This window comes from Corythoichthys intestinalis, chromosome 6, assembly GCF_030265065.1.
Source record: "Corythoichthys intestinalis isolate RoL2023-P3 chromosome 6, ASM3026506v1, whole genome shotgun sequence".
Taxonomy (NCBI): Eukaryota; Metazoa; Chordata; class Actinopteri; order Syngnathiformes; family Syngnathidae; genus Corythoichthys; species Corythoichthys intestinalis.
The window spans coordinates 12,957,494-12,981,253 of record NC_080400.1 but is presented as its reverse complement, the minus strand read 5'-3'; the positions used below and the strand labels follow the sequence as shown (position 1 = coordinate 12,981,253).

Here is a 23,760-nt window from a genome sequence, read left to right as displayed (position 1 = left end):
CACATTCTGTCTCTCATGGTTGAGGTCTAACAACGTTGACAATTACAGGCCTCTCTAATATTTTCAAGTGGGAGAACTTGCACAATTAGTGGTTGACTAAATACTTATTTGCCCCACTGTATCTGACATCTATCGAAACGGTATCAGCATCTTAGTGATAGGATGTTTGGTCACAAGGTCAGGAGCTTTGCCATATTTTTACCTATGGAACATCTGTTTTATAAAAAGATTGCAAACTAAATCACTGTCAATAACTAGCAGACAAACTCATATAGGCCAACATGAATACAGTTTGTGTGTGTGTCACAGGTGTTTATTGTGTTCGTACAGGTGCGTGAGACAGGTGAGGGCATGGTCTTACCCTTACGGTGGCCTCAATCTGCACAGGTGCACGGCCATGTTTGAATTCCTCCCCCATGACAGACACTAGAGCCAATCGGTGCATACGTGCGCCAAGCACAACAAAGTTTTAGCATCTTTAAGTACAAATGAAGGTCATAAATTTCCAACCACCACAGACACTTTGTTGTTCAGTGCTGTCCTTTGAAGGGGAAAACAAAAGATCTGAGACATTTTGAGCCTAAATTATCTGCTTGCACACTGCCTCCTACCTAGCATTAGCATTAAAATTAGCATTCCTTTGATGAAACCCCATTCCAGTCAGTGCTGTCGTGGCAGGGGTCCCTATTGCACTACATAGCAAAATCAAACATTCTTATTATGGGAAGAAAAGCCAAACTGTGTCAAGAAAAACACACGCTGAACATCAACATTAAAAGACAATAATTCAATGAAAACACTCGACCAAACTGTTAGCATGGCAATGCATTACGGAGGGCTAACTTCCATGTCAAGAATTTGACATTACGCTGGTCAAACGCAGTATTACAATAGTGGATAATAAGCTGCAACTGGTAAATTACCAAAAATAGAGAAAAGTAAAGCAATACAGAGTAACAACTTAAACAAGTGCAGTCTTGATATGTGTTAGGTTTTGTATTTGTTTTCTCCTAGTGTAACTTGTCCCTGTGATTGCCCATTGATTTCACCTGATGTGCCTTCTCCTTGCCTATCCCCCTGTGCTCACCTGTTCCTTGTTGTCCCGTTAACCCTTGTTTGCTTGTGTGTATATAAGCTCCCATTTTCTGTTCACTCCTGGTTGCGTCATTGTCAATGCCTGTGTCTGCGTCAAAGTTGAAGTCCTGTCCTAGCCCTCGTGTTCGTCTCAGTAAGTTTTTGATATTCAGCCTTTGTTAGTGACCTAAGTTATCTGTTGATAGTTTTTTGATCACCACAGCCTTTGTTTTGTACTTTGTGCCTTTTGTTAGTTATCATTAAAGCCTTTTTGAGTTCTCTGCCACCTGCCTTGCATTTTTGTTTCACTGCTTTTGGGTCCACACAACCTACCTGCCTGCCCGCGCATTCCCTGACAGAATGACGCAACCCCTAGTGGACCCAGCGGGAAACAACCGGCACCGGCATGCTCGCCGACGGCTTTCTGCCCGTTCCCCCGATTTTGTGTTCCCTCGGCATATATTTTTGGAGTCTGATTCTGACTCAGACCTGGATTTTGATTTCACGCCCTCCGTTTCCCCTGGTAATTTTTCCTTCCACCCGTCGCACTTTGTGTCCCGTTCTGAAATCTTGGCCAAAGACTCCTACCTGGGATCCCGGTGGGCCATCTATCGGGGACCCCCCCGGGGTGGTCTGCGGGGACGCCCAGGCTCACTGCGGCCTAATGGGGCTATTCTGCCGCCCCTGCCACCTGAAGGCACTCAGCAAAAGCCTCGGCGTGGCCGTCAACGCCGACGGCGGGCGGCGGTGCTGACGTCGTGGGTTCCCGAAGCTCCCGCGCCGGCTCCACGCAGTCAAGTTCCTCCCGCGCCGGCTCCACGCAGTCAAGTTCCTCCCGCGCCGGCTCCACGCAGTCAAGTTCCTCCCGCGCCGGCTCCACGCAGTCAAGTTCCTCCCGCGCCGGCTCCACGCAGTCAAGTTCCTCCCGCGCCGGCTCCACGCAGTCAAGTTCCTCCCGCGCCGGCTCCACGCAGTCAAGTTCCTCCCGCGCCGGCTCCACGCAGTCAAGTTCCTCCCGCGCCGGCTCCACGCAGTCAAGTTCCTCCCGCGCCGGCTCCACGCAGTCAAGTTCCTCCAGCGCCGGCTCCCCGCAGTCAAGTTCCTCCAGCGCCGGCTCCCCGCAGTCAAGTTCCTCCAGCGCCGGCTCCCCGCAGTCAAGTTCCTCCAGCGCCGGCTCCCCGCAGTCAAGTGCCCGCGCCGACGTCCAAGCTGCCCGAGGTGCCCGTCCCGGCGCCTCGTCGCCTAGTCCCTGTCCCGGCACCTCGCCGTCTGGCCTCCGTTCCAGTGCCTGCGCTGATTCCACGCAGTCCAGTGCCCGCGCCAAAGTCCAAGCTGCCCGAGGTGCCCGTCCCGGCGCCTCGTCGCCTACTCCCTGTCCCGGCACCTCGCCGTCTGGCCTCCGTTCCAGTGCCCGCGCCGACTCCACGCAGTCTAGTGCCCGCGCCAACGTCCAAGCTGCCCGAGGTGCCCGTCCCGGCGCCTCGTCGCCTAGTCCCTGTCCCGGCGCCTCGCCGTCTGACCTTCGTTCCAGTGCCCGACGACTCCGCTGCTGTTCCGCCAGCAGACTCCTGCGACTCCGCTGCTGTTCCGCCAGCAGACTCCTGCGACTCCGCTGCTGTTCCGCCAGCAGACTCCTGCGACTCCGCTGCTGTTCCGCCACCAGACTCCTGCGACTCCGCTGCTGTTCCGCCACCAGACTCCTGCGACTCCGCTGCTGTTCCGCCAGCAGACTCCTGCGACTCCGCTGCTGTTCCGCCAGCAGACTCCTGCGACTCCGCTGCTGTTCCGCCAGCAGACTCCTGCGACGCCGCTGCTGTTCCGCCAGCAGTCTCCTGCGACGCCGCTGCTGTTCCGCCAGCAGTCTCCTGCGACGCCGCTGCTGTTCCGCCAGCAGTCTCCTGCGACGCCGCTGCTGTTCCGCCAGCAGTCTCCTGCGACGCCGCTGCTGTTCCGCCAGCAGTCTCCTGCGACGCCGCTGCTGTTCCGCCAGCAGTCTCCTGCGACGCCGCTGCTGTTCCGCCAGCAGTCTCCTGCGACGCCGCTGCTGTTCCGCCAGCAGTCTCCGACGACGACGCCGCTGCTGTTCCGCCAGCAGTCTCCGACGACGACGCCGCTGCTGTTCCGCCAGCAGTCTCCGACGACGACGCCGCTGCTGTTCCGCCAGCAGTCTCCGACGACGACTCCGCTGCTGTTCCGCCAGCAGTCTCCGACGACGACTCCGCTGCTGTTCCGCCAGCAGTCTCCGACGACGACTCCGCTGCTGTTCCGCCAGCAGACGACGACGCCTCAGTGCCTGGTCCGCCCGACTCCGACGACGACTCAGTGCCTGGTCCGCCCGACTCCGACGACGTGCCTGACTCTCTTTACGATGACGACGACGTCGCTCCTCGCTTCCTGCCACGGCTTAGTGGCATGAACGGCAAAGTCCTACCTCGCCCGGGGCGCCCGCCTGATCATCCTGTGCGGTCACCCAACGTCTGGCGCCCCAAACGCCCACCCGGTCGACCCGTGCGATCGGCCCACGTCTGGCGTCCTGGACGCCCGCCTGACTAGCCCTGACGGGCTAATGTTGCTCCCTCCTTCAGCATCCTTCTTCTCGCCGTGTTTGGGACTTTGTTTTCATCGGGACGTCTGGGATCCGTCCCTTGAGGGGGGGGTACTGTTAGGTTTTGTATTTGTTTTCTCCTAGTGTAACTTGTCCCTGTGATTGCCCATTGATTTCACCTGATGTGCCTTCTCCTTGCCTATCCCCCTGTGCTCACCTGTTCCTTGTTGTCTCGTTAACCCTTGTTTGCTTGTGTGTATATAAGCTCCCATTTTCTGTTCACTCCTGGTTGCGTCATTGTCAATGCCTGTGTCTGCGTCAAAGTTGAAGTCCTGTCCTAGCCCTCGTGTTCGTCTCAGTAAGTTTTTGATATTCAGCCTTTGTTAGTGACCTAAGTTATCTGTTGATAGTTTTTTGATCACCACAGCCTTTGTTTTGTACTTTGTGCCTTTTGTTAGTTATCATTAAAGCCTTTTTGAGTTCTCTGCCACCTGCCTTGCATTTTTGTTTCACTGCTTTTGGGTCCACACAACCTACCTGCCTGCCCGCGCATTCCCTGACAATATGACTCTACATGTCACTACAGCATGTCCTGAATAAACCATCACTGTATCACCATGCTACCATCAGTGTTGGGAAAGTTCATTTTCTACATGAACTAGTTCAAATTGCAGTTCACAAATTTTAAAATGAACTGTTCAGTTCATAGTTCATAATTCAATATTTTGAACTAAAGTTCATGGTTCCAAAAAATGAACTTTTGTAGTTCAGTTCTTTTTGTTCCCCAAAAATTGTTGCAAGCTATTATTGGCAGTGTCCATATAGAACCACAGACAGCAATTCATGTATCCTTTTTAATACTGAAACTATGTGTCAGATTCATCTTCATATTCAATTTCAAATCCTTGTCCAACCAGGGTTTACACTAGCAATGAGTGGGCAGCCCTCAGATTACTGGGATTTCCATGCTTTGCTGCCACTCATTCAGTCCACACAATAGCAGCTCTACAGCTTTTATTTACAGTATATTTTCATAAGCATAAGCAAAACCTTGCTGCTATTGTGCTGCCACAATATACTGTAGAACTAGGTTGTCTAGCTGCGGCTGGAAGAGACAGAAAACGGGGCCGCTCTGGTATGCTGTTAGTGGTATTTGGGTGGCAGAGGTACTGCTCTGGCCAACCGTTGCCGTCTCTTTCTTGATCGCACATGCTCGCAGTCGCAGATACCTAGCAAGGCTTGTCGCATGCTTTATTTCGATGTGCCGTTTAAGGTTGGCTAAAGACTTACCGACGTACGGAGGGTCTTCTTCAATCCAGGTGGACAAAGTTTACAAGTAAACGTTATATTTTTGCCATCCGGGTCGGTACTGACTTTTTCGTAAAACTCTTTTAAATGCTGGTACTGTGTAGAAAGTTGCTCTGAGCGGGCCGGGTTTCGAGAGCTGCCAGTTTCTGTGTCCATGCTGCCGTTGTTGTGATGACGTATTTGCTTAAACAATACGGCCGTGACAGGCAGCTTGGGTTGCCAGGTTGGATAATTTTCCGCTATTAAGGTTAATTTTTTTATTGTGTGTTTTTAGCCTATGGCTTTATATGCAGTTTTGTCGGTAAGGCTCTAAATGTGATAAACTCATGAACGAAGTTATGCGCACCGCTCACAACCGCTAGAATGAGCGCGTTCACAGTAACGTTCATGAGACAGAAATATGATGCGTTCAATTCACGTTCGCCGAAAATATGAACGTGTTCATGAACGATCGTTCATTGAACGCGTTCATGCACAACACTGGCTACCATTATATTAACGCTCAATTATATGCCTGCGTATGTAACTTTAGCTTATTGGACTAGGGCTGCAGCTATCGAATATTTTATTAATCGAGTATTCTACTGAAAATTCCATCGATTAATCAGATAAAACATTTTTTTAGGTGAAGAACAATTACAAATATACATGAGAAAAAAAGACATTTCAACAAATATTGAACCATTTTTAGACAATGTCCTTTTTGTAGATGCAGTGTTGTTAATAATGGCATAGGAATATAACGGCGTTACTAATGGCATTATTTTCTTCAGTAGTGAGTAATTTAATTGATTACTTTTCTCATCCTGGAAACGCAGTTACCTTTACTGAGGCGGGAAAGGCATGCGTTACTATACGTTACGATGTTGGTTGACTGACACGAGAAAAGTCTGAAAAAGACTGACTCATGGAGACGAGAGAGCAGAGCAGGAGTGGGGAGGAGGCAAGGGAGTGTGACGCCGTTGCAAACGCGATGCTACTATGCTAGGTGGCTCCAAGAATACCTGACTATAGACCCTACCCACCGACGTCACAAAATCACGTGCTCGCTGTATGGTTCCGCCCCCTTGTCCGTCATTTTGTGTCTGTATTATCAATGGTCTCAATTGATCGGGCAATTTATAATGCATTTCATGGAAGACCCGGTGCTTTCGGATGCCGTAAACTCACTTGATGCGTTGCATAAAAGGCGTTATGTGGAAAAGCTTCAGTTTATCCATTCGCCAGATCCATATTTGATGCCTAAATCGATGTTTTTCGACCCGCTGTCTCCGCCGTATTTGCCTGACATCTGCTAGCTAGCCTGATATGTACAACTATCTTGTCCACACAAAATCAGCCTATTCTCACGAAAGTTTGAAAAACTTTAAGAGCTTGGAGGCTTATAAATACTTCGTTGCTGGTTGGGTGAAACAGGTCCTCGTCCACGAAAATTCGGCAGGAATCTATCTTGTGCTTGGAAAGGTGAGTTACGAAATTTTCAATTCAAAATCTTTTGTTATTGCTAACATCCACTGTCAAGTCTAATGTATTTCATGTCGTTTGTCAATGGAGTTAGGGCTTTTAATGTTTATATGGTTTAGCGATAGCACTCTCACTACATACATACGTGTATGTTGTCGGCGATTAGCCTAGCAATGATCTTAATTGTGGTTGTCAGCCCAAAACCCTCTAAATATATATTAAATGCATCTTACCAGATATAAAATGACTACTACATAATCTGTGGTAATCGTTTGGAGCCCAGTTTTCTCGTCAAATTGCAGCAGCCCATCTCGCTCTCTTCTCTCCGGGTCTCTCGGAATCCGGTAGAACTTCAAGTCTCTCCGTCTTCTACTTCTATCTTCTCTGTTATTGCAACCGACCGCCACACACGCCTTCACCATTTTGATTATTAATGTTAACGAGCAGAAAAACACGTCGTAAATAGGAGGAATGTACGTAGCCGTAACAGGTAAACATGATGTGTTGACGGACCATTGGGCGGCACCAGTCAGGAGGAAGGAGTTGTGACGTCACGTGGGTAGGGTCTATAGCCGATAGCCTACAAACTACGCCTACATGATGCTTCGGTAGATATCACATATATACAGAACTAGATGCAAATGACAGACACAGCGGCATTAGCAACATGTATAATAAAGAACTACATGCGTTCGTAAACAGCTGCCATCTTAAAGCAGTAGACTTCTCAGGAAAGCTCTGTTGTAGAGAATCTTCCTAGCGAACGTAACTTTTTATCTAAAATGCACCTAAATCGGCTAAACTTAACTTAAATCTACAGTATCTTTAAATGATGAAACAGTTTTAAAACTTACACATGTCGAAAATAGACATAAGGGTACTAATGCAATAACGGGAGCATGTGTTGATTCACAACATTAAATGACTTCCACACATAGCAAAGGTTACTACTATGTAGTCATCGCAATATTCGCAATACCCCTGTGTCTAGTCAAGTTTAGGGTAAAGAATTGGGCTAGGGCCAATTGTCCCAAAAACTATTTAAACTTCACATTGTATGACCTGTTTTTTGTTTTTTTGTTTTTTTTGTTTTTTAGGAAAAAAAACATGAAAATTATCACCAGTTACTTTGCCAAGTAACTAATTACTCTTACATTCAGGTAACTGAGTTACTAACGCAATTAATTTTTGGGAGAAGTAATTTGTAACTGTAATTAATTACTTTTTTAAAGTAAGATTAACAACACTGTTTAGGTGTACATTGTTGAAAACTGCCAAAAATTGCTTCTCAGATGTAACTAGAGAAAAAAAACAGCAAATTCACTACTTTCACTCAAAAAACTTAAAATCTTATTAAAAAAAAAAAAAAAAAAAAAAATCTTACTTCTTACGTAAAAATGTCATTACGCTTGATAACACACAACGCTTGATAACACACATAACTTAAAAGTTAAGTGTTTTTCCCACGTGTCATGGAGTAAAGTGGTGCCTTCTGTGAAGCGGGGGTTAGGCGGGTGGGTCGGGTTTAGGGTTTGGTTAGGGCTTAGGGGCCGCGGGGAGCCGAGGCCAGGCACAGGTAGTGTTACATGTTAGTGAATACATGAAACAGTGTTCGCCATGGTGTCCAGCTTGAAATGCTCCCACCATTTTGACATTTTCTGCTTTTTCTTGGTGCCTTTTTCTTCGCTTTCGTCAGCTTCTTCGTCTTAACCTCTATATTCATGCATCATTGAAATCAAATATATCTGCCGCCTCTCCTTTCGTCCTCTACGCACGTGACGTCAGCGCGTTGTGCCGCATTAAAAGTAGACCGGGTAAAGCGTCATGCTAAGAGCTGGCAAAATTAAAATATTCCTTGAGGCGGAGAAAATACCTCGATTAACTTTTAAAATTGAGTTACGCGAATTAATCGAATAATCGTTTCAGTCTTTGGTCATCATCTCACTATATCGTTCTATCTTCTGGCGACACACTATTTGCCAAAGTTTATTGACTTTGTCTCTCTTTCACGGCAATGCAGCAAAAACCTGCCAGATGTCAGTCAACAGTAAAGCCAAGACGCCATAAAACCTTCTGTTTTGCTTAAAATTTCCGAAGCTCAAGTGTGATAGAATATGGAGGAATGAGATTCCATAAATCAAATCTACGGCTACTCTTTTAAACATGGCTAACATGACTCATGAGTTATTCTAATTGTTCCTTTTTGTATTCTGTTAAAAAAACAGTAGACTATGTTCAAATAAAAATCTAATCTCATGCAAGCATTAGGTCATTTCTGTTTTTCTTCCTTGGTCTGTAAATGTCAGGGTTATGCTTCACTGATGCTTAATAAAGCAAAGGTAAAACGCGGGCAAAAAGTGTTCACGACCCTGCAATATTTGCCGGTCCTACGGAAAAAAAAAACAAAGAAATAAGCCACTGACATTTCCCCCTTTCTTCTACTTTTGTGAAAAGGTAAAATCATTACAGCGGGAACAAGGCCCAGTGCTGGCTGCTGAAATCCGAGCCTCCCTGTTGCCAGATTTGGCTATTAGCAGATCATAGGAGCTGACAGACCCCAGTGTTACCACTCATGTTGATCCCAACCGAGCACAGGCTCATTCGCACTCTTCATTTGCTCATCTCGCCACTCGCTTTGCTCCTGTTTAACTCTAAATGCCTCTTTACCACGTCTTTGGTCTTGATCGCCGCTCACTTTTTGATGCTAATCAAAGAATAAACACTGGGAGTCTTGACGAGAGTTTGGCCGACAGTTAGGGGGGGCAAGTGTTTCCAGTGGATCTCAGGATGAACCTTCCTCATTACACCGCGGCCCCATTCGGGCAAATGAGCCGCCATTATGATAACGCAGCCAAAATGCGGTCCACTGATGCAGAACGATCACATTTGGGGCGCAGCGAGACACGGCGGCGGCTCTCCGTCGTGCCTTGGCCCTCACTTTGACTCAAGGAGGCATTAATCCGAAGCTCGCATGACATTCGATTTTACTGTTGGCTTCCAATGTACATCCTCTCCATTTTTTCCTATGATATTTAATACGCCTGTTATGTGGGGGTTAAAACTGACCTATTTTGAAAAGTTGAAAACAAGTTTCAAATTGTTTTTGTGGTTGTTGTTGATATTTTTGGTTGGGGGGTATGTATAGTTACCGATTACTGCTGTTCAAGTTTCTTTCCAAAAGAATAGTGGGGGGTTCCCTGTTTTGTCTTTTTTCGGTTTAACACTTTTTTTCGAAATGAAAACATTAACCCAGAAAAATTTGTAATTGTTCCTGAGAGAACACCTAACAGCCATTTTCATTTGCAGTACTTTGGCGACTAATTTATTATGAAGTTGATTGTAATGTCAGTTAAAATTATTATAATAATGCTAATGCATATGTTGTCGTTTAAAGCACAGCTCATTAGGGCTGCAGCTATCGATTATTTTAGTAGTCGATTAATCGATGAACTAGTTAGTTCGAATAATCGAGTAATCAGATAAGGAGCATAAACAAATAAAATACCTGAGCTGAGCCTCAAACGGTATAAAAAAAATAATAATAATAATAATAAAGGAGGATCTAAGCTAAGTACAACAAAAGAACAATTGGCTAACTTACATAGCAAAAGTCCACTAGCTTAAATGCTATAAAATGCAATTTTTTTTTTATTTTTCAATGCTCTTAACAAATGGTTCAAACACATATTTTCACCAAAAAAAAAAAAAAAAAAAAACAACGGCTAAATATACCTATAAACTAAATTACGAATGCATAAAAAAAAAAAATTTTTAAAAAAACATTAGCTCAAACAAAAACAGCTTGTGTTGGTCTTAACAGGGAGCATCTGGATTCGGCCATGTTAAATGAGTTCTGTCTTAATCACTGTCGCTACCAGAGGCCAGTGCATCCACCCTAATCAATAAAAGTAAATGCATACACTTTCAAAATAAACCATTACAATGCCACTTTAATGAAACGAATACTTGAAGCAGCAAAATTTTAATTCGAATCTTTTATCTAATCGAATTACTCGAGTTAATCGATAATCGTTGCAGCACTACAGCTCATATTAATCAAGGGAAATTATTTTAAGGGAACGTAACAATAGGGTTCACCACTTGTACGTTAATTATTAGGAGTGGGAGGCTCTTAGTACCTCATGATACGGTACCATTTGCGATACAAAGCTCACGATAACAATGATCTGACGATACAATGATTAGCTATACATTGGTCAGGAAATCATTCTAGGATATTCTACAAACAACTAATAAATAGAAAAACAAGCTTCTGCTGTGAATTGGAATGAGTCTATCACTAGTAGACGTCCAATCCATTTGAACAATCCGTTTGAATCCCATTTCAAACGGATTGGACGTCTATGGCCGGTAGTGGCAGCCAATGCCAGGCAAATGAGGTAATTTTGGGCCATTTAAGGTCATTTACTTGTTGATTTTCAGTTACTTCCTGTTGATTTTGTGGTATTTTATGGGTCTCTTCTTGTGTATTTTGAGTTTCAGAACAAGAAGTGACCTGGGAATTACCCAAATAAATAGGCAGTGACTCAAACTCAACAGAAAATGACCTGTAAATGCCCTAAACTGAACAGCAAGTGGCCAGTAAATGCCCTGAAAATCGGACAGAATGACTGTGAATGCTCTGGTTTCGAATGAACGAAGGTTCCCAGTCTAAATGGATTGGGCGTCAAGTACCGTCAATGCAGCATTAGAATTAACTGAGACACTATGGCTAGGTTCATACTACAGGTTTTAATGCACGAATCCGATATTTTCGTGTTTTTCCGACTCGAGTTAGGCATTAACTTGACGGTCCGAACGGGACAAGTCACATAGAATTGGACCATTTCGAATCCGATCTGAGTCACTTTTGTTAGTGGTTCAAATCCGATCTGGGCCACATTTTTTCAGAATGTGACTGGCGGTCTGAACTGTCAAGATTCCCAAATCGGAATTCATGCAGCAATTACGTCAGCAAAGAAAAAGAGGCACGGAGGACGGCAGCCATGTAGGCATTAGCGCCTAGCTTGAACTCTGCTTTTAAGCACGAAGTGGGCTTGACCACAGTCATAAAAAAATAAAATGAAGAAAAGAATAAGCCTTACAATTTTCGAATTTCATTCTGTGCGCCGAATGCCCAGTCGGGGCAAACTGACGCACAACCGTCATTTCACGCACACACGTCAAGGCTCATGTGTGTGCGTGTAAGCGTTCTATCAGTCCATATAAACTTTGAATATAAGACTAAACGGTGATTATTAATGTCTGTTATTGGTGTCCTCTTTTTGGAAATCAAAATATGATAACTCTGGAATGACATACAGCTAGCATGTCACATGTGTAATTTGTTTTATGCTTCTGTGCATGCGGGTCTCTTTGCTAAGCGCATCTCGGACTGTGAATTAGTGCGCATGTGTGATACTTGAATGGTCTCAATGGACAAAGTCAGTCTGAACGGGCACGCCAAAAAAACAGATATGGCAAAAATTTGTGCATTAACACCTGTAGTATGAACCTAGCCTATAATGGTGGAAGATTTTGGTGGCAACTCGCTGGTTCATTTTTATTTATTTTAGACATTGACACCTTTTTAAAACGATATCTCGATTCTTCGCAGGAGCATATCAATAACCTTTTGGGATACAAAGTATCGCGATATATCACCATTTCGATATTTTTTCATACCCCTATTAATTATAAAATTTGATTAGGCACTGCAACCACATACTTCCCCATAGACTCTTGTGGATTACAGTTTCTCTGAAAACAACCGTGAAACCACAACCTTAGCTGCCAAGGCGGTCGGGTGGGGGCCATGGGCTGCCGAGGCCGCAAAAGACCTACATCTACAGTTATTTATCTGAAAAGTGCAGGTTTCCCACTTTCAGCATCTGTCAGCACGACGTCATGAGAGGCCCGGAATAGCACAGCCACAAGGTCATAAGTGCAGGCTCTTATCCACCTGAGAAAGGAACTCAACAGCTACCGACTAACGGAGTCCTAGAAGTAGATACTGGATTACTTTAGCTCTCAGCGAGAATGTGCACTTGTCACACTTTTTTGCCATTGAAAAGGATAGACGTCAAATTCAGGGGTGAAACGAATCTAACGATACATCCATCTGGATCAATACATCGCTTGGCTAAGCAATGCAGGAATTAACTGCAAAAATTGATCAACAGCATCATCTTTTACAAGTGGAATTCTCAAAATTGTCAGATGAAATGTTGAAATTGCAGAACATGTTAATATCATATCATCTGATGGACGAAATCAAAACACGACAGACTTTGTAATATCGGCAAATAATGCTTCACCCAAATAACCTATATTGTATCGTATCTAGTGTTGCAAAACTTAATCGATTAACTCAATAAGTGAATTAGAGAAAAGATTCGCATTAAATGTTGCTGCTTCAAGTATTTGTTTAATTAAAGTGGCGTTGCAATGGTTTCTTTTGAAAGTGCTTGCATTTAGTTTTATTGATTTGGGTGGATACGCTGCCCTGTAGTGGCAACAGTGAATATGACATAACTCATTTCACATGGCTGAATCCAGCTGCTCCCTGTTAAGACCAACATACGCTAAGTTTTTTTTGTTTGAGCTAATGTTTTTTAATGCATTCGTAATTTAGTTTATAGGTATATTTAGCCTTTTTTTTTTTTTTTTTGTTAAAATATGTGTTTGAACCATTTGTTAAGAGAATTGCAAAAAAATAAAAAATAAAAAGCATTTTATAGCATTTAAGATAGCTGACTTTTGCTATGCAAGTTGGGCAATTGTTCTTTTGTGGTACTTAGATCCTCATTTATTTTATGTTTTTTTTATACTGTTTGAGGCTCAGCTCAGGTATTTTCATATTTGATTTCATATTACTCGATTATTCGAACTAATTTATCGATTAATCGACTACTAAAATAATCGATAGCTGCAGCCCTAATCGTATTTTCATGAAATTGGTGATTTACACCCCAAGTTGAATTCATTTTGACTGGCAGTATGCGTTCATTCAATATTGCCGCCAATGACAGCGAAGGAATTAACAAGTGAAGCGAAACTCGACTATAACACAACTAACGTGCGTATCCTAAACGTAACGTCTCTTACGTAGCATCCATGGATAACGTCGACGATGTATAAGCCCCGCCCCTACCCATTAATTTACAATGTACACCCCCTTCTTGAGTCACAACAACATCTCTCGCTCACCTTTTCTCGCCCCGTGTGTTAATCACAGCGCCTGACGCCATTCACAAGCCTTGGCTTTGTTGTTGGAGAATACAACTCCAGACCCCTTTTTTTGTCTGCCTAAGTGGACTCTTAGAGGGGAAAGCCCCTCCCAAAGACCCCTCAGATTACCTCTAAAAAAAGGATGGAAGGGGGTGGAGTGGAGAGGGGGCACGTGATTAGGAAGATCCACCGTGACGAGCAATGCCATAGGCCCACTGCTTAGCAACCGGTGGCCCAGCACTAAGAACCCCGAGAAAAAGTACAAGAGAGGGTGGGTCTCCTATACTGTATTTCTGAGCCCTATTGCCCTATGCAAAATTTTTTTGGTTAGGATTAACCGAAATATCCGAGAGCATCCTGCATCTAGAGTTTTTGGGGACTCCGTAGACAAAAGACAGAAACATTCCTCAATCCATCTTTATCGTAACAAACACAAGTGTAGAAGCAGCTGCGATGAACAAAAGCAGCCGTTGACGGGTAGCGGGATTTTGCATTCAATGTACAACAAAAAAACTTTGCATGAACCGTTGGCTTGTATGAACAGAAGCGCCTGACCAGCTATTTGGACTCTTTGAAAGCAGGTGTTTGTGCAACAAGGTGCTGCTGGCGATAAAGTTGACTCAATGTGACTTCAAAGTCTTTAAAAAGCAATAAAACCCGCTGTCGACGTCATTCAGACCACCTGTGTGAGTCATGGTTTCATTCCCTTAAGGTCTCGGTAAAGCGTGAATCACGACGGAGTAAACAAATAGGCACCGCCTTAATTCCACCGGCTGAGAATATAAACAATTTCATATACTTAAAAGATGAATCACCTCACCAGAAAGTAGAAAAACCTCAAAGCCATTGAGTCAGCCTTCCAGTTTTTATCATTGCCTGCCATCGACAGCGATGGTCGTCCAATCCATTTTGACTCAGAGGGGATAAGGTTTTGATGCATTTATTGTGTTCTAGTCATGGGGTTGCTGGTTCAAAAGCCAACATGGGTGGATTTTTGGCAGGGTTATCAGTACAAAGACCATGGAAGATTTGAAACAAAATTCAATTAGCTGTTTATAGTTGATAATAATTTGAGGAAACAACCACTTGGGACAAATTTGGCCAAAATCAAGCCTCATAGTCACAGGTTCTTTCCATGAAATCACATAGCAGTCTACGGCACATATCACCAGCAGTTGACAACGCCTTCATTCCACCGTGAGCCCATCCAGATTTCAGAGAGGTGCTTTCAATTTTATTATAATTCAAATACCAGAAAAACTGTATATGGTTATATCCCAGAGGCAAAGTGATATTGACCAAACAGTGTACAGTGTATTCTCGAATAGTGGAAATCCATGCAGTATTCACAACAGGTTCAAACAACCTTCTTTTGCATTTCACTACCACCACCACCATCATCATCATCATATTCAACAGCAGTTACACTTTATATTCATGTTTTAATTTTAAAATGTTGGCCCTGCATGACAAAGACAAAAAGTTCTTGTTTTTGCTTAGAGTTTTTCTTTTAAATTTGATTATTTTCAAGTCCATTCTGTCACTTTAGTATAATCATATACATCACTTTTTGACTTTTATAATAGAATTATTACTTTAACCTTGAAAAATACGATTGAATGCAAAATTCTGATTTTGTCATTTGAGTTATGGAAGAATTTGGTTATTTCATACATGGTGTCTCATTTTACAAGGGAGAACTACAAACTTTTAGACATTAAGCAAAACCAATAGTTGTCTCTAAGTAGCCTTGGGTTTAAAAACAAAAAAAAAACAAAAACAAACAAAAAAAAACACGTGTTTAACTTACCATCCACTTGAAAGCACAATAATCCACCCACCAGGATGAACGCGAGTGGACTCATTCTAGCATATTAAAACATCCACGATTGGCGCGCAATTCCTCCAATCTTGAACAGTAGGGGGGAATTAACAATGCGTGGATTTATTCCGAGTGAAAAATGACAAAACGACAGTTAGTGTCCTCAAAAAACGAAATGATCCATGAAAAAAGTAGGTCATCCGGCTACTAGGGCTCGTTCCTCTCAAGTCACGTCTCTCTCGGGTTGTGAGTCCCGTTTCGGTCCAGATACTCACGGGGTCCTGCGAGCCCTGCAAACCACTGGAAAAAGTCCACTCAAGGCACCGCGATCGCTTATGCACTTCTTCAGCTCCACTCGTCACACGCGCCCCGGACACCTTACTGCCGTCGGACGTCGTACGTCGGGTGCAGTGACGCACAGCGCGTGCATCAACCGCAACATTCCCCAAAGACAACAGCAAGTTTTTCAACAGGAAAACGAATCCCTCCTGAGCGAGAAGAGTGCTGAAACAGGGTGGTAAGTGTTGGTGAGTCTTATCAGAAGAGCAACAATAACAAAAACATATCTTCCTGTCCTTGTGCCGCCGACACCTCCTTCTTGGACGCACGTAGCGCGCACACTCTTTGCGCAGCCGGCATCGCCCGCACACCAGCAGGGGAAGGGATGGGAAGCAGTAACGGGCGGGGGATGATTAACACTAATAAATCCACTTTGTGACCATCTTCTTTGGAAAGGAGACTTTAAAGGGTTGTATATACTCTCAGAAACGTTTTACGTGTTACTTACAGCTGATTTTGTAGAATGATTTGTTGACCATAATCAAGGGCGTAGTTTTGGTCTCAAAAGTGGTGGGGACTATATAATAGCATGACCTACACTTTTTGCTGGGGATGGGACATTAATAAGACCAAACAGATTGGGTGAAAGGGTGTCAGGGCTACATTTCTCACAAATATGAACCTAATTAATTGATAAGCTAAATGATCAATGCAAAATAAATCAATTGATTTCCATACTACATACATACTATACTAAATTTCATATGTATTGGTTCAGGTGATACACTGTTTGATTCAAACATTTTTTCAAACTACTAAATAAACATTTTGAAAACTTCCAGAATAAATGTCTAGATTTTATTAGCAAGAAAATGCAGTCTTCTTTCAGGTAAAACACTACTGCTTTTGTCCACAAGCACAGCCAAACTCAACAAAAAAATGAAAGCTACTTTGGGCTGCTTTAAGACCACATAAATAAACTTCAAATCGCTACATTTCTCGCAATTTAATTAACGTTAACGTAGAAAACACATACACGAGGACACTTATCTCTAAGCAGCTTCCTACTCGATTTTTGCACATTATAAAATTCACACAGTTTAATGTGATGCTAACTCTGATGCAGGTCAGACTTTCAGCAGCAAAATTAGTGGTGTGTTCCCCACCTCCACATCCAAATCGCTTACCGTGACAAACGAGCGGGAGCCAACGCTCGGTAAGGCGGCGAAGGAAGTCCGCCAGCGGGTCACGTACGGATCGCCTGGCTTTGTTCCTTCGCCGCCTTACCGGCGCATTGGGTTCCGCTCATTTGTCACGGTAAGCGATTTTCATTGCTAAAGGAACACCTGGTTGTGCTTTAACGGTTTCGCGGGGATTCTGGGATTGACAAACTCGATCTAGCGTCATCGTTACCCTTGTAATGCTTGTTTTTGATACTTGTTTGCTTGCTTTTGTGGGATTGTAATCAAATCTCATATATTCTGCATTTTCTAATCAATGAACATTGTCTATTTTGCAAAAGTGTGCCTGTTACTGATTCACCGCGAACCTGGAAATTTCGGAAAACATTCAGCAAGTGACAAAGGGTTAGATTTAAGTCTGAACATAATCAAAACAATTCACTTAATAAGGGTAGGTTCAATTCTATCCGTACAACATATGGGAAGATGATCTAAATTATCTATATAACTGAACTCATTATATAATGCAAATAAGGTTGCTTAAAAGTCAGTGGGGACAATTTGAGCATCCTTGAAAGTTGGTAGTGTTATGTCCCTACCGTCCCTATGCAAACCTACGTCCTTGACCATAATCCATTTTAATGCCAACCCCTAAACGGGTTTTAATAACCCATTTTGGGTTAATTTCAACCAAACTGCTTGTCAAAAAATAACCAACTACAACTTGGATTAATTAACCCCCACCCCCCAACATTTGGGTTAAGAGTAAACAAATTTGTGTTATTATCAACCAAATTTCTGGTCAAAAAGTGATCAGAATTTGGTTCCAAATAATCCAAAATGCCAGTCAATCCCTTTTTCATATAAAGAACTAACCCAATTGTTTTTTAGAGTGAAAAAGCGACACCTTGGAATGTGGGTGTGTGTTTTCAGTGCAATTATAGAACAAAACAAAGAGGGGAAAATACAATTTTACTCAGACACATGTCCTTGAAATGTTTTAAGAATAAAAGCCGTATTTTTGCACCATTGCTTCTTCTAATTGTTTTTTGTTTTTGTTTGATATGAAGTGATCATTTGCTGTGGACACTACATTTGGGCCTGAACACTACAATAAAGGTCAAACTTGGCTTTTAAAGTAGTTTTTTAGCGCTAATGTAAACCGGTTTATCATGTGATAATGTTGTTCATCATGTGCACATCTTGAATTATTAATAATTAATGACTTGACTGACCAGAGAGAGCCTCCCTCTGTACCCCGCACCCCTTAAAAAATAGTAATAATAGAACCATGCCAAAACAATGCAATGGGATTTCAATCTAAAGTATTCTCGTTATTCTAATGATTCTTTATGGCTGGCACTGACACACTGAGGCAGCAGTTGTGACACAAGCTGTTGAGGTTCACAGAGAGGGAAGGAAGGGGGGAGGAAGGAGGAAAAAGGGAAGGGCTGCGGTGCATGTGGTCTGCCCAGCAACCTCCTCCTCATGATAGTGAACTTTGAGCTCCCCCTACTGGTGAGATTAGCAACAACCCCCAAGGCCGCCCCTCCATACTATACAAACTATATAAATGATCTTTTTTAAAAAAGAAATATTCATGAAAATATGAATGTTCAGTTCGAGCTTAGCATTAGGTTTATTATTGTCGTTGTGGTGTAGAGCTGCACTGCATCACACTGAGAGCTGTTTTGAATATTTCAGTGACCTTGTTGAGCAACATAATGGATTTCCCCTAAATGATTTTGCCTTAAAGCACCACCACAATGGATTAGCCATAAAATAGTCAAGACGTGATGAAAATGAAGATGTTTGGCTTTCATCTTAGCAATAATATTGCTGCAATTCTGAAATGGGAGGTGGCCTTGAACACGACAAAAATATTCAAACATTTTGCATTTTCATTTTTCAACCTAATGGTTGAGGTGTTATTTGATAGTTTAATGATATACCTTATTATTGAAACAAACATGTAGAAATACACAACAGGACACCTTTATTCACTACAACTACAACAACTAAAAAAAAAAAGTCTTTAAAGCAACACTAGGTAACTTTTCAACCTTTATAAAATATTTTCATCACATTTGTGATGATATGACGACTGACAGCTAATCGAACGACACTCTTTTATATCTTGAAGGGGTCTATATCACTTTCACCGATACTAATTAACTTTGAGGAGGGTGGCAGGAACCCTGCCACAGAAAAAAAAACTACAAATGTGCTGACTACTTTACAGCATACGTTACTTCACCTTTTCCCCATTTATTATAAAGACAGAAGTTGATGCTAACGCTTTCGTGCAAATTCTGCTAAGATGGCAGAGTAACAGAGACAAAAAGTTTTGTCTGAGGAGGAAAAAAAAGGGCGGCTACCAGGTTATACAGAATAAACATTGGCCCAGCTTTCACTCGCTGGGTTGATGCCCCCCACCACTCCCCCCAACCGAACTCATCAGCGCTGAAGAGTTTGGGTAGGATAGGGGGATTAGCCACACGGTCACATGCTATTGTTTAGCCACAATTAGATTCATTACCTTATTCTCGCTGCTCAGCCTTCACCGTGTACAGATTCACTCTCTGAGCTCCTGAAGCACTCTTATCTTAACCGATAAGCGCTCAGGGCCAGCAAGCTCGACTCCCAGTATGGCTCCAAAGAATTTGAAACCTGGAGACTTCGATGAAATAAAATCCTCCATACAGAAGTTGGTGAAACCTGGAGACTTCGATGAAATAAAATCCTCCATACAGAAGTTGGAGGTCTCCTTGACTGGCCCAAAACCAGAATCAAGAAATTGTCAGAGAGCTCCAGTTAATTCGCGCTGAAAACGAGAAACTCAAGCAGACGGTTGAGGAGAGAGATGTTCGCATCAAGAGACTGGAAATTTTGGCTGATGATCTCGACCAGTGCCGACGCGCAAATGAGCTCATCATTTCTGGATTACAACTGACGCCTGGCCCAGGGGACACAGTGGCGCAACTGGCAATTGCTAAGCTGAAAGAGTATGAAATAAACATGGAACCGCTGGACATCCGTCGCTGCCTTCTGCTCCCATCTGGGGGGAGAGTACCGGCGACGGTGCTCATGAAGCTGGCAGACCACAAGACCAAGACTGCCCTGCTTAACCAGCACCGCCACCTGAAAGGGTCGAAGATTTTTTTGAATGACAACTTGAGTCGCCGAAATGCCGAAATTGCAAGAAAAGCACGTCAACTTAAGAAAGCTGGGAAAATAGCCAACACCTGGGTCTCGGATTGCAGTCAAGCTATTACGAGTCTTGACCAGCTGACTACAATAGCTGGATAACTGTAAATACCACACCATGCCTGAATGTGCGTCTTTAGTTGTATGGGGGACGGGAAACTGATAAGCATATGCTTCATCCCATCCGCCCTTGTCTTCTTCTTCAGTTCCTTCGGGCAAATCATATCACATTTTGTAATTGTCAATGATTGTCAATGATACCGATGATGATGACAACAAAATTCCATTCATTCATTCATTCATTCATTCATTCATTCATTCATTCATTCATTCATTCATTCATTCATTCATTCCTTTTCATCCTTCACACAGCTGCTGGAAACAAACGTTTAATCCATCTGCAGGCGACCATCATGATTTTAAGACACTATGCGGGTGTGCGCTGCTCCTCATGGGAAACGCAGCACAGGTCCTCATGGGAAACACAGTCTTCCTTAAGGCAAAACACTACCGCTTTTGTCCACCAGCTTCACTGAAATCGACTAAAACCTAAAAGTCACCAAGTGTTGCTTTAAGGGTGGAGCTAAAAAGGCGTTTGTGGTCATAAAAAATTGTTACTTGTATTAGCTTTCTCAACGGGCACCACTGATTAGTAGAACATATAGTCATTGGGTAAATAAGAGCCCTTCAATCAGCTGATTTTTGTATCTATAAAATCTGTTGTGGTGTTTGTAAAACGGCAAAATTAAAAATGAAAAATGGCCCAAAAATGCAATGGAAAAATTACAGTTATCCCTCACTACTTTGCACTTCAAACTTCGCGCCCTCTGTCCATCAATTTTCAATTAAAAAAATAAATACAGATGAGCTGACCCGAGCCAATCGCGTAGTCTCACTCTCGCTCCCTCCCTCTCTCTCCCTGCTCTTTGTTCGTCAGGCAGTGCACGTACATTGGAGGTGCTCATTAAATTTAATGATGATTGACAGATGTGTTTCATCTTGCCAGAGTCACTGACTTCAAAAGCGCCGCATGCGTCAATCATCATTTAACTTGTTAAACAGTTGCTGTGGCAACTCATTGTGTGTGTGTGTGTGTGTGTGTGTGTCAGTCAGGCATGAAAATGGGTCAGGGGTGAAAAAGGTGAGAAGGGTGTGGAGGAAATATGTTCCAGTAGCGCTGTCCCAAACTAATTTTCTCCCGATTAGTCAGCCGACTATTTTTACAATTAGTCGACTACTAATTTTTTTTTTTTTTTTTACCAATTTGTCATATAAATCGTTATTTATATGACAAACGTGACGTGTATTTATTTTGAAATGTTCACCGGAAGTACGTTCGCTAACAACTTTACACTCTGCAAAAAACACTTTTCATCATTGCTTGTGGTGTCACTAATAGATTTGGTTTTTTGTTTTGTTTTTTGTTTTCTTTTTTTTCCTTCGCAAATGCTGTTAACCAGCGATTTTTCATGTGTCACCTTTAAACCGCAAGTTTGCGTTTTGGAAAAGACTGCCAATGTTTTATAGCAGGCTAAAGTAAGTTGTCTTTTTTTCCCCATTAGTCTCAGTGTCCCAATGCTAACGTTTACAGTGTTTAATATAGATGTGTTTCCTTATTTTATATGTGTGAACTGCAATTCTATGGCGTGTTGTTGACCATTAAACATCTAGACACAACAACTGGAGTCTCATATGTCATCTACACGCACACACAAATGTATGCACGCACGCGGTGATAAAACGCAGCCGTGAAAACTGCCGCCCTCATTTTTATTTACCTTGCGATAAATGGACTCATTGCATATCGCGACAGGCTTAGCAACTTCAATAAAACATGTCGTTAGTTAGTTAGTTAGATGGACTTACAACCCCTGCCCCTAAAAATGTTCTCCTCGGATGTACACAATTCACGTAGGTCACCCTTTTTTACTTCAAAATGGCGAATTTTGCCGAAAGGTGAGGGATGGGAGGGAGGGTGTGTTCCAATTATAGAGGAATCACACTCCTCAGCCTCCCCGGTAAAGTCTATTCAGGGGTGCTGGAGAGGAGGGTCCGTCGGGAGGTCGAATCTCGGATTCAGGAGGAGCAGTGTGGTTTTCGTCCCGGCCGTGGAACAGTGGACCAGCTCTACACCCTCGGCAGGGTCCTCGAGGGTGCATGGGAGTTCGCCCAACCAGTCTACATGTGTTTTGTGGATTTGGAGAAGGCGTTCGACCGTGTGCCTAGGGGAATCCTGTGGAGGGTGCTCCGGGAGTACGGGGTACCGAGCCCCTTGGTAAGGGCTGTTCGGTCCCTGTACGAGCGGTGTCAGAGTCTGGTCCGCATTGCCGGCAGTAAGTCGAATTCGTTCCCAGTGAGGGTTGGACTCCGCCAAGGCTGCCCTTTGTCACCGATTTTGTTCATAATTTTTATGGACAGAATTTCTAGGCGCAGCCGAAGCGTTGAGGGGGTCCGGTTTGGTGCCCTCAGCATTGAATCTCTGCTTTTTGCAGATGATTTAGTGCTGTTGGCTTCATCAAGCCGTGACCTCCAACTCTCACTGGAGCGGTTCGCAGCTGAGTGTGAAGCAGTTGGGATGAAGATCAGCACCTCCAAATCCGAGACCATGGTTCTCAGTCGGAAAAGGGTGGAGTGCCCTCTCCGGGTCGGGGATGAGATCCTGCCCCAAGTGGAGGAGTTCAAGTATCTTGGGGTCTTGTTCACGAGTGACGGTAGGAGGGAGCGGGAGATCGACAGGCTAATCGGTGCGGCGTCTGCAGTAATGCGGACTCTGCACCGGTCCGTAGTGGTGAAGAAGGAGCTGAGCCGAAAGGCAAAGCTCTCGATTTACCAGTCGATCTACGTTCCTACCCTCACCTATGGTCACGAGCTTTGGGTCGTGACCGAAAGAACAAGATCCCGGATACAAGCGGCCGAAATGAGTTTCCTCCGCAGGGTGTCCGGGCTCTCCCTTAGAGATAGGGTGAGAAGCTCGGTCATCCGGGAGGGACTCGGCGTCGAGCCGTTACTCCTCCGCGTAGAGAGGAGCCAGCTGAGGTGGCTCGGGCATCTGGTTCGGATGCCTCCCGGACGCCTCCCTGGAGAGGTGTTCCGGGCATGTCCCACCAGCGGGAGGCCCCGGGGACGACCCAGGACACGCTGGAGAGACTATGTCTCTCGGCTGGCCTGGGAACGCCTTGGGATCCCGCCGGAGGAGCTGGTTGAAGTGGCTGGGGAGAGGGAAGTCTGGGCTTCCCTGTTAAAGCTGCTGCCCCCGCGACCCGACCCCGGAACAAGCGGAAGATAATGGATGGATGGATGGATGGAGGTGAGGGATTTTAATGCCTGGTAAGTACAATGAGCAGCTTAAGTGGATTTGAGTGGACAAACTCAATGAAGCATTTAATAAAGCCAAGCATTTTTCTACTTTATTCTTGTTTAAAAAATAATTCGGTGGGACAGTAACATGTTTAAAACTCACCATAACTATTACGTTTGAAGTGCTTTAAAAAATTGAAATATATATATATATATATAGATATATATATATATATACACACATTTTGTTTATTATACTTTGGGGAAAAAGTGAAAAAACATTTCTTATACTGTATGTATCTCTTTCAAATGCTAAATATGAAGAAATGCATTGAACCTACAAAAAAACAAAA

General features: G+C 43.7%; 1 protein-coding gene across 6 annotated transcripts in view; it reads right to left on the bottom strand.

Moving 5' to 3' along the window:
- Positions 1-23,760, bottom strand: part of LOC130917051 (roundabout homolog 2-like) — a 796,933-nt gene that overhangs the window by 449,036 nt on the left and 324,137 nt on the right. The window contains exon 1 of one of the 6 annotated variants that reach the window (XM_057838105.1): positions 15,432-16,051. The exons of 3 other annotated variants lie outside the window; for them this stretch is intronic. In XM_057838105.1, the coding sequence (XP_057694088.1) occupies positions 15,432-15,486 (55 nt within the window). In that variant the 5' untranslated portion in view covers positions 15,487-16,051. Of the gene's footprint in view, positions 1-1,087; positions 1,382-4,909; positions 5,096-15,431; positions 16,052-23,760 lie in introns of those variants that run through there. 2 more of the 6 variants (XM_057838109.1, XM_057838106.1) reach the window with 2 other exon arrangements.